This window comes from Coregonus lavaretus (genome assembly GCF_964263955.1).
Source record: "Coregonus lavaretus genome assembly, chromosome: 5".
Lineage (NCBI taxonomy): Eukaryota > Metazoa > Chordata > Actinopteri > Salmoniformes > Salmonidae > Coregonus > Coregonus lavaretus.
The window spans coordinates 65,347,046-65,359,262 of NC_139992.1; the positions used below are offsets into that span (position 1 = coordinate 65,347,046).

General features: G+C 41.8%; 1 protein-coding gene across 2 annotated transcripts in view; it reads right to left on the minus strand.

The window, feature by feature from the left end:
• LOC311129801 (activin receptor type-1C-like) overlaps positions 1–10,916 on the minus strand; it is a gene marked incomplete at its 3' end in the record, with an annotated part of 48,320 nt that extends 37,404 nt beyond the window's left edge. For both annotated transcript variants that reach the window (XM_084162256.1, XM_084162255.1), the window contains exons 1-2: positions 10,776–10,916; positions 4,878–5,108 (exon numbers count right to left, since the gene is read on the minus strand). In XM_084162256.1, coding sequence (XP_084018382.1) covers positions 4,878–5,108; positions 10,776–10,845 — 301 coding nt within the window. In that variant the 5' untranslated portion in view covers positions 10,846–10,916. The remainder of the gene's footprint in view (positions 1–4,877; positions 5,109–10,775) is intronic.
• Between the last annotated feature and the right edge of the window lie 1,301 nt (positions 10,917–12,217).

The following is a 12,217-nucleotide window of genomic DNA, read 5'->3' on the forward strand; positions in this document are numbered from 1 at the left end:
CATTGTACATTTCAATTAGAATAGGGGCTATTTTGGTGATAAACTTTTTATAAAACTCTGTCGGGTAGCCATCAGGCCCTGGGCTTCTCCCAGATTGAAGGGATTTGACAGCGTTAGACAGTTCTTCAACAGTGATCGGCTGCTCTAATTTTTTTACCAAATCCCGGCCGACCGAAGGCACAGATAGTGAGTGGAAGAAATTATCCAATTCCAGTGTATCCGCTTTACTTTCAGAGGTATATAGAGACTGGTAAAATCTCTTGAACTCCTCATTGATCCCCCCAGGATCTAATGATATCCCAGATGATGTACGAATTTTTGTAATCTGAGATGATGATGATTGTTGACGTAACTTGTGAGCTAATAATTTACTGGCTTTCTCTCCTTGTTCATAGTAAGTGCTCCTAGACTTGACAAGCATTTCAGTAACCTGGTCTGTTAATAGTGTGTCAAATTCTGCTTGCAGAGTTAAACGTTCCTTATAAATATCCGGGGATGGTGAAACGGCATAAATGTCATCTAATTGGGCAATACAGCGTGTTAGCATAGATAACCTATTCCTTTTCAATTTGTTCTCATGTGCGGTGTAGGAGATAATTTCACCTCTGATATAAGCTTTCAAAGTTTCCCAGAGAGTAGACGCAGAGATGTTTGGGGTTCTATTTGTAATCATGAAAAAGTCGATTTGACTCAAAACAAAATTGACAAAGTGTTCATTACTGAGCAGTTGAGTTTTTAGTCGCCAAGGCGGTCGCTGATTGTCAACATTTTGAAAAGCTACTTCCATAGTAACAGGGGCGTGGTCAGATACAACAATTGGGTTATATGAACATGAAGTTATGGAGTGGAGGAGCCGGTCATCAACAAGGAAGTAGTCTATGCGCGTAAAAGTGTGGTGAACCGATGAGAAAAAAGAGTATGCTTTCCCAGCTGGATTAACCATTCTCCAAGGATCTGAGACTGCGAATTCAGACATAAAGGTTCGAACAACTCTAGCTGAGGTTGATAGGGTGGTAGGTTTAGTGGAGGATCGATCCAATTGTGGGTCTAACCAACAGTTAAAGTCACCTCCTAAAATCAACATATGGGTGGACATATCTGGGAGTGTAGAGAAAACCGATTTGAAAAAATCACCATTGTCCCAATTAGGAGCATAGATATTAACAAGAAGAACCTTTGTATTGAGCAGCCTACCACTGACAATTATATATCTACCATGGGGATCTGCGATCACCTTAGAACATGTAAAAGGTACCGATCTGTGAAGTAAAATAGCCACCCCTCTCGCCTTACTCTGAAATGAGGAATGGAACACCTGACCCACCCATCTGCACCTAAGACTTGAGTGTTGTGATACCTTCAGATGAGTTTCTTGGAGAAAGATGATGTGAGCTTTCAAATGATGAAGATGGTGTAGCACCTTACTACGTTTAACTGGGTTATTTATGCCCCTGCAGTTCCAAGTAAGAAAATTAAAGCCATTCCCTCCAGCAGTATGGGCTACACTAGGCTGAGTCATATCTTAAGAGAGAGAGAGGATGTGTAAAGGACAAGGTACAATGTAAACTGAAGATCTTAGTTGAACCTAAAAGCGCAAATGTAAAAAACAAAGACAAACGAAGAGGCACAAAAAACATATACAAACTATATACAAATAGAGAGTGAACAAACCCTTCCCTCACACCCGCCCTTGCCGAAGCATCTCCCCAAATGAGATGCAAGCAAAACCCTAAATACGAAGAAAGTTTAGAGCTAAGCATGATAACTCTTACTCTGTGCTACCTAAGATTAGTGACCATTTAACTAGAGTAAGCCAAACATGAATAGAATGGTCCCCAATAGAGTCTAAGGAAAACTATCCTCGATTAAGAGAGGTTTAACCTCGACGCAGATGGTAAATGATCAGACTGAAACAGCCATGCAGACCCCCAGATATTGGCATTAGAGGCGGCAAACCTGGGCTGGAAATAAAGAGATAAAGAAGAGAATGACATTCATATGTCGATGAACCCAGCAGAGATGGCTTCGTTAGTCACCCATTCGGCCTGCTAACTAGCCTGCTAGGAAGACCAGCTAGCCAACCATTTGTTACAAACCATGCGGTACAACAGCCGCTTTCACGTTCTTGTTGATGAAATCTGCCGCTATAGCCGGGTCCTCGAATCTGTGCATGGAGCCGTCCGGTAAAGTCAGTCTCAAAACCGCAGGGTAGATGAGGCCGAACTTCACGCCCGGGCAGGTGTGTAGTTGGCGTTTCACAGCTCCAAAGCTAGCCCGCCTCTTAGCCACAGCTGTTGTGTAGTCCGCAAATATCGAGACTCTTTTACCCTTATGTAGAAGAGGGGATGCTTCTCCCGATCTTCTCAGTATGTCGTTGCGGACGTGAAAGAAATGCACCCTGATGACAAATGGTCGTGGGGGTTCTCCATCCCTGGGTCGGCTACGCAGAGTGCGGTGAGCCCGGTCTAGCAGTGGCTTCTCCTCTAGCCCGAGCAGCTCCTGAAGTAGCTGGGCCATGTACTCCGTGGGTCTTGGGCCCTCCACTCCCTCCGGTATTCCCAGTAGACGAATGTTGTTCCTCCGCATTCTACTTTCCATATCTTCGCATCTATTATCGAGGAATGCCACCCTAGTTGTCAATGAGCCGACGTTAGCCTCTAGCTCGCTAATGCGAGTGCTGTGGTCTGTAGCCCCTCGCTCCAAATCCGATAAAGTCACCCCATGTGCGTCGAGCTTATTCTGTATACTCTCGATAGATTTTTTAAGCTCGTCTTTGATCGTTGATATCTCTGACCTGAGGTTGGTAGAGAGACAGTCAATTTTTCCGAAAATGTCGGCTTTGAGGGTGCCTATCACGGATTGTAGCATCTCCACAGTCAGTGTTTCCGTGGGGCCGGCATTGGTAGCGTTCGGTGGCGGGGGTGAGTCGGGAGAAGTTGCAGGCTTGTTGCGGCCTGCTCTTGCAGACTCTGTTTTTGGTCGGGTTGATGTCATTACGAATTTAAATTTATTAAACTTGAACTGAGTTGTTTATGGGTCTCTTCAGACGCCTGGGCAAACAGAAATGTATGCAGTTTTGCAAAGTTAAATATATAAATTTGGTCACTAACTCAGGAGCGATAGGGAGACGCGTGCTACATCCTTGGCTTCCAACAGCGCCCCCCATCTTTATACCATTTTTAATGACATCACAAAATATACATACATTTTCCATATTCCATTTCTCATCATTCCCAACATTCAGATGTTGAAATATATTGTCCCAGTGTTCATTGTTGAAGTTTTTGGGCGGCAAAACCTTCTGTAACAAATTGTACAAACATTATTTCCCAATACTGAGGAGCAAAGGGAGAGATTCCCCTCCTGCCTAATTTACCACAGAGTGTTAAGGTGTCAAAACCGGCCCACCCCCCCTTCCCCTCTTCTGTGGGTCAGAGGGTCTGGTAGTTGTCAGCTATTTACCAAGCTGATGTGAGGCCTTTGATCCTCACCCAGGAGAGTCATGACACAAGCATACCCATAACATGATGCAGATACCAGCATGCTTGAAAATATGGAGAGTGGTACTCAGTAATGTGTTGTATTGGATTTGCCCCAAACATAACACTTTGTATTCAGGACAAAAAGTTAATTGTTTTTCCACATTTTTTGCAGTATTACTTTAGAGCCTTGTTGCAAACAGGATGCATGTTTTGGAATATTTTTATTCTGTACAGGCTTCCTTCTTTTCACTCTGTCAATTAGGTTAGTATTATGAAGTAACTACAATGTGGTTGGTCCATCCTCAGTTTTCTCCTACCACAGCCATTACACTCTGTAACTGTTTTAAAGTCACCATTGGCCTCTCTGGCAACTGAGTTAGGAAGGATGCCTGTATCTTTGTAGTGAATGGTGTATTGATACACCATCCAACGTGTAATGAATAACCATGCTCAAAATGATATTCAATGTCTTTCTATCAATAGGTGTCCTTCTTTGCGAGGCATTGGAAAACCTCAAAGGTCTTTCTGATTTAATCTGTGTTTGAAATTCACAGATAATTGTATGTGTGGGGTACAGAGATGAGGTAGTCATTCATAAATCATGTTAAACACTATTATTGCACAGAGAGTGAGTCCATGCAACTTATGTGACTTGTTAAGCAACTTTTTACTCCTGAACTTATTTAGGCTTGCCATAACAAAGGGGTTGAATACTTATTGACTTGAGACATTTCAGAGTTTCATTTTTATTTAATTTGTTTAAAAAAATCAAAAAACATAATTCCACTTTGACGTTATGGGGTATTGTGTGTAGACTTAGTGACGAAATAATTTATATTTAATCCATTTTAAATTCAGGCTGTAACACAACAAAATGTGGAAAATGCCAAGGTGTGTGAATACTTTCTGAAGGGACTGTATGTCTGGATTGAAATCATTGCATGCCTCATCCATGGCCTGAAGGAGGGTGGTACGCTCATGGGGATGGCAATCATACATCTTCCACCTGTATTTGAATTGTGTATTGTATTTTACAGTATTGTATTGTACTTATGTATTTTAGTGGTCCTGTACGTGGCTCAGTTCATAAGTGCATGACACTAGCAACACCAGTTTTCTCACTGAGGTCACATACCAAAATGTGTGGCATATATTACAGTATTACAGTACTGTATTGGCCAATGCAATTTTAGTAAAGCAGTGGTGAAAAGGTGACTGTATGATTTTGTGTGTTGTACTTAGTCAATTGAAAATGTGCTTAGAATTTAAACAATTGCCTTTTTGATGATCTGTTTTGAATTTTGTACTAAGAGTTGTGAAAATGTACCACATACTTGCAAAAATTGCACCAAAAGCATTAACAAATAAAACTAACTACCACAGCTTCATAACTACCTGGATCCAGATGCAGTGTCTCACTGTTGCAGAAGTCTGTGAAGCAGCAGTGCCGCTTGGAGACGTTCCGGGAGCTGTAGCAGAAGACCTGTCCCCTCATCTCGGCCGGGGACAGACAGGACTTGACGGCCTCCTCCTTCCCGTTGATCAGCATCACAGAGTTCCAGCAGGCCCCGTCCACGCCTGTCTCACAGGTGTTGTTGGCACATAGCTGGCACACACACTTCAGAGCTGAAACGCAACAGGGTGACATCATCAGACTTCTGGTTTTCGAATAAGTTTCTCAGTACACTCTTAAGTTTGTGATTTTCTAGAGCCTTTCTTGTCAGGCTTGCATATCACTTAGACTTCTGAAGAACAACATTAATAACTGTATAACTCATGTTTTAGGACAAGCCATATCAGCTACAGCAATGAAAATAGTTTTTAAAAAAACAAATCAATTCAGTGGTTGGGGAAACAAGTATAATGCCTGTTCGTTTAGAACCCCGATTTTAACACCCAGATAATCTTGTGCTCTTCTTGGAGCTTCTACCCACTCCTGCCTTGTTTTGATAAAGCCATGAGGACAGCATGGTTCTCCTACTTATAAGGAAGTAGGTCTATACTATGGGTCTGTGTCCAACTTTTATAGGGGCAGAGAGGTCATGTTTGCCTGGTTGGACCTGTAGGGAATCGCTCAGATCATTCTCTCAGGTCCCTGCTACATGTCTGAGCGAAGCTCGATTTCTCTGACTATCAGAACGCTCTCAGATGCTCCCCAACACTGCTGATGGGAAGATTAATAGACTAATCCATTCCAAATTGATGTTGTGTTCGAATCAGTGAAATGTGGTAATGACTTCACTTGTCCATATTTTACATATGCCTTTACAAGATTCCTGGGTGACTTCCTCCATCACTCAGTTGGAATTTCACTTTCTAAGAAGAGTATGAATTTATTTATTGTATATATACTGTCATAAAAGTCTTTGGGCCCATTTCCCAGATTGAGCCAATTCCTGACAAAGCGAGCACACTTTTTGCTGCAGAAGTAGGCGTCAAATGGGTCTGGCTACCCGACACTGACCAAACATTTCATATAAATTGTAATTGAAACAATTAAGAAGAAAAAAATACTAAATGATGACCAAAACACACCTTAATTGCGGGGTCAGTTCCTGATAAGATAAGATGTACATTATTGTCCCTTAACTTACAGAGAACGAAAACGTGTCTTTATGCTCACAACCCAAACCAACCGAGACAAACACACACACACACGCATACATACCCCTGAGGGTCTGGAAGCAATGGGTCAGCTGCAGTGCAGAGCCCCTAGAGCAATTATAGGGGATTAAGTGCATTGCTCAAGGGCACAACGGCAGGCGATGGTATCTAGGATGATGCCAGCAACCCTCCGGCTGCCAGCTCACTCCACACCAGATTTTCCCGTCTGAGCTGGGATCTAAACTAGGCTATCTGCCGCTCCATCTACCACTGAGTGTTTATGTTATCCTCTGCCCTTCCCATTAGCCATGGTGAAAGAAGAGGGTTGTATGGCAAGCATGGACAGGCACACTACCATACAAGAGGGTTTCTAGCATAAGAGACACTCTACTGTGAACAGTTGCATGGATAAATTATACCTAATCATAAAGTGCGGAGAGAGAGAAAGTAGCTGCCCTCACTCAACCTAACCTGTGGTAAGGCAGCAAATTACGCAGTGCCTATGTACAAGAAAGATCAAACTAATGGGGGAAACCAGCTTTGATATGCAGGCAACGTGTGGCTCTGGATAATATGTCTTGATTGCCATCTGTGGTTCACAATCATGACAAATCACTATAAAACCGCACTGCAATTGTTACTACTAGCAGCTCATATACTGTAAATGGTAATTGATTTGAACTGTACTCTATGAATGCACTTCCTAATTCTCTTACAGTGATGATTGGATCTCACTTGCTGTTCTTGCTTATCCCCATGGGCGTGTAGAATTTTGGATAACGATTCACTGTCATGCAAATAATCACGGTTATCGTAATAATTGTTCATTCTTGTTGAAAAATTTAACCTTGTAATGCATCTTTAAAAATGTATTAGACACATTCCCCTCCTTATGTATTTGGACAGTGAAGGTAACATTTTACATTTGGCTCAATACTCCAGCATTTGGGATTTGAGATCAAATGTTTCATATGAGGCAACAGTACAGAATGTCATATTTTACTTGAGGGTATTTTCATACATATCTGTTTTACCGTTTAGAAATGAAAGCACTTTATAAACTCAGCAAAAAAAGAAACGTCCTCTCACTGTCAACTGCGTTTATTTTCAGAAAACTTAACATGTGTAAATATTTGTATGAACATAAGATTCCACAGACATAAACTGAACAAGTTCCACAGACATGTGACTAACAGAAATGGAATAATGTGTCCCTGAACAAAGGGGGGTTCAAAATAAAAAATAACAGTCAGTATCTTGTGTGGCCACCAGCTGCATTAAGTACTGCAGTGCATCTCCTCCTCATGGACTGCACCAGATCCACCAAGGCACCTGCAAGTTCCCGAACATTTCTGGGGGGAATGGCCATAGCCCTCACCCTCCGATCCAACAGGTCCCAGATGTGCTCAATGGGATTGAGATCCGGGCTCTACACTGGCCATGGCAGAACACTGACATTCCTGTCTTGCAGGAAATCACGCACAGAACGAGCAGTATGGCTGGTGGCATTGTCATGCTGGAGGGTCATGTCAGGATGAGCCTGCAGGAAGGGTGCCACATGAGGGAGGAGGATGTCTTCCCTGTAACGCACAGTGTTGAGATTGCCTGCAATGATAACAAGCTCAGTCCGATGATGCTGTGACACACCGCCCCAGACCATGACGGACCCTCCACCTCCAAATCGATCCCGCTCCAGAGTACAGGCCTCGGTGTAACGCTCATTCCTTCGACGATAAACATGAATCCGACCATCACCCCTGGTGAGACAAAACCGCGACTCGTCAGTGAAGAGCACTTTTTGCCAGTCCTGTCTGGTCCAGCGACGGTGGGTTTGTGCCCATAGGCAACGTTGTTGCCGGTGATGTCTGGTGAGGACCTGCCTTACAACAGGCCTACAAGCCCTCAGTCCAGCCTCTCTCAGCCTATTGCGTACAGTCTGAGCACTGATGGAGGGATTGTGCGTTCCTGGTGTAACTCGGGCAGTTGTTGTTGCCATCCTGTACCTGTCCCGCAGGTGTGATGTTCGGATGTACCGATCCTGTGCAGGTGTTGTTACACATGGTCTGCCACTGCGAGGACGACCATCTGTCCGTCCTGTCTCCCTGTAGCGCTGTCTTAGGCGTCTCACAGTACGGACATTGCAATTTATTGCCCTGGCCACATCTGCAGTCCTCATGCCTCCTCGCAGCATGCCTAAGGCACGTTAACGCAGATGAGCAGGGACCCTGGGCATCTTTCTTTTGGTGTTTTTCATAGTCAGTAGAAAGGCCTCTTTAGTGTCCGAAGTTTTCATAACTGTGACCTTAATTGCCTACCGTCTGTAAGCTGTTAGTGTCTTAACGACCGTTCCACAGGTGCATGTTCATTAATTGTTTATGGTTAATTGAACAAGCATGGGAAACAGTGTTTAAACCCTTTACAATGAAGATCTGTGAAGTTATTTTGAATTTTACGAATTATCTTTGCAAGACAGGTCCTGAAAAAGGCCCGTTTTTTTTGGCTGAGTTTATATCTAGTCCCCGTATTTGAAGAAGTCAGAAGTGTCTTTGGACAAAATTCACTTATAGTGTATTAAAGTAGTCAAAAGTTTAGTATTTAGTTTAAGTTTAATTTATTTGCACCAAAGAAAACAAGTGATAAACAATACAGATCAAAACAAATACAAATAAAAAACTGTGTGCAGGTGTGGTTGGAAGCCCAAGGGCTTTATTGAAAACCACACCACAAAAGAAAAACAATATGCCACAGGAGGTTGGTGGCCCCTTAATTGGGGATGACGGGCTCGTGGTATTGGCTGGCGCAGAATCCATGGAATGGTATCAAATACATCAAACACACGGTTTCCATGTGTTTGATGCCATTCCGTTTGCGCCGTTCCAGTCATTATTATGAGCCGTCATCCCCTCAAGCCTCCACTGCATTATACAATACATAAGTACAAAAATAAAAAAGGTTTGTTAAAACTGATAACAAAACCTACTAATTATAAATGTAAAAATGTATTGATCAGTAATCACGAAATAAATTACTGTATTAAACGTGTGTGTGCATGTGAGTGTGTGAGAGTTAGGCTATATGGAGGAGATAGATTACTGAGTAGTTTGGTCCCATATTCCTAGCACCAATGACTACATCAACCATGTGACTCTACACACTCATTGGATGCATTTGCAGTTTGATTTGGTTGTGTTTTGCCCAATAGAAACTGAATGGTAAATGATGACTGGTGTAATTTTCTTTCTAATTGAGTAGATAAGATGTTTCTGAACACTTCTAAATTAATCCTGATAATGCCATGTTTAAGAAGAATTATGAATGAATCATTAATAATGATGAGTGAGAAAGTATCATTCACAATTCATTCATGATGGTAGCGTCCACATTAATGTAGATATGTTCAGAAACATCTTCAGGAGGGCGGTCACGTGTGCTAGCAATGCAGAGGTCCTGGGTTCGATCCTCGGTGTGAGCCGAATCAAGAGGAAGCGGTACTCACTAAGTAAGCAGAATGACGTCCTTTACTCAAGTAGACCCTTCTTTGAAATAGCCGCTATCAGCAGAATAAGTGCGAATGCCAGGATTTTAGATCACATTACACTATAATATGCACCATCAAGGCACAGACCATACAACATTGTGGTAGGATATGGTCCAACCAAACGCTTTGAAAAGGTTTGGTATTTGAAATGAGAGAAGATTAATGAGTAATAGGTATTTTGTATTTTATTAGGATCCCCATTAGCTGTTGCAAAAGCAGCAGCTACTCTTCCTGAGGTCCACACAAAACATGAAACATGACATAATACAGAACATTAATAGACAACAGCAGCTCAAGGACATTAATAGCTAACTGTTTTATGTAAATAGGCCTATGTAAGAGAAAACTGCTACTTTATCAGGGGCTTTACTGTTGAATGTAAAGAGCCTCTATTCATTAGTTAACATTAAATCTACCCATTAATAGAAAATAAACTTTCCTCATAGTACTGTAAAAAATAAAACGTTTTAAAAGCAACATAATAATAATACATAATAATAAATAAACATGTAAAAGGTATTACAATTTGTATTTGGTTCAGTTAACAAAGGTGGAACAAATTGAGTCTCAGCAAAAGCAATTCTTTTTAACACTAGATTAAATTAGGTTTATGACATAGTAGCCTACAGCCTACGCAAATCATATTGCACATGCACCTGCGAACGTCTATCACGTTGATTCAAAAGTTTTACACTGATCTTTTGACATTAGCTATTTTTCAGATGATTACACAGCATAGCTATTTTACTTGCATAATGTTCAGGGTACAAAATGTGTTAACAAAAAGATATGTAGCAAACTGTATCATACATGAACGGCAGTCATCATATGACTGAGTCTACTCAAACTGTCAGGCTGTAAATTTGAAGTCCAACTACAGCATAAACTGTGCTTGACATGGACTGAAATAGGTCCCGGTATTCATTTTGGGTGCCGGTAGTGTTTATATTTAGGTGCAGGAGCTGCACAATGCTTTTGAGCTAATATTCTATAAAAGGAACAGGAGCTCAAGCAGTATAACATTTGAGATGCCAGTTCTCCGGTAAAACACAGCTAAATAGCCTACAATTACCGCCTAAACAACCCATGATACATGCAGTGGTCGCACAGCTTAAATAAGAAACCAAGAAAACGTTTGTCCTATAGCCTACCTGTGCTCAGCTGTGCAACAGATATAAATATCAACACCGCTTCAACCGTGGGGAGCCTGGGACGAGTCATGGCGGGAGGACCCACATCTGCTTGGTTCGCGGACGCCCTGTCTATACCGTTTTTCTAGAGAAAATAATTACTTTCGTGGTAAATCAGTCGTGTGCACACTTCGCATTGCTCCACTCTAAATAACAAGTGAAAGAACTGAATACGCAATAGGGTGATTTGCTCCGCCTCTGTCAGTGTCGACCCGTCATTCAGGGCAGAGCCCCACCTGTTTTGAGCCCCACATTTTTTGCTAAAATATACATGTCACATATCAGTTTGCAAACAATGTAAAACAATATATATATATATATATATATATAACTGAGCTAATAAAGCCGCATTCCGACATAGTCTCTTTTTTTGTTTTCTTGAGTAAGGCAGCTCCAAAATGAAGGTGTTTCAGCCAACCTCAGTGCTTTCTGTGATGGTGGGGCAAGCCAGCAGAAAATACGGAGCGTTGCACTATGATTGGCACAGTGTTCTGTCACTCATGGGGACACTATGTCACCGCCAAGTCTAAGGGTAGACTTTGCAAATTCAAGCCCCTTGGTTGCTGCCATAGAGTTACATTAGAAGTGCCCTTCCAAGAAGGCTCAAGGTCCACAGATAAAAGGACGTCAAATCACGTTCTTTGTACAGTAGCTTTGATTAGACTGATCATGTCAACATCTTACTTTCAAAATCCTAGCTAGCAGTCATCATCATGAATCAAGTCGACAATCTACTGGCAAATTCTGTTTAATCCTTGTCATATGAAGAGAAATAATGAAGATAAATTATACATAAAACGTATCGGTGGACATAAACATTACACAACAAGTTGTAAATCGCAAATTCAACAATGAGTGGTTTGGAAGGAATCGGTGACAGTGGCTAACTGCAAGCATTGCAACTGGGAAGTCGGGAATAAACGAGTTCCGACTGGGAAAATATGTTTTGAACGGTCATCCAACTCGGAATTGTAAATCCGGCCTTTTTCTCTTTCTTTGATGAAAAAATGTGCCCACGAAGGTCCGCTGCACCACCTTCCTGTTCAAGTGAGCACAGCACAACAAGATGAGTCCAAAAATGTATTGTATGCTGCTGCATAAATGATGTAATATGCCAGGGAGATATGTATACTGTAGCTAAGATGTTAGTAGCCCATGTGCCTCACCCTAATCATTTGGTCTATTTACCCCTCTTAATTTCGCCTACTGTTCTGACTTGGTGGTACACATGTAGCCTATAACCTGTTTTAGAGAAATGTAATCATTGAATATTGTAAGAGCTTTCATTGACTGCTTATATGCCCCCTTTATTTATGCTATGGTTCTGACTTGGTGTACAGGGAGAACACTGTAAGAACGGCCCATGTTCTGAATTCTATCACTGTACATTTCAAAAGTGTTAA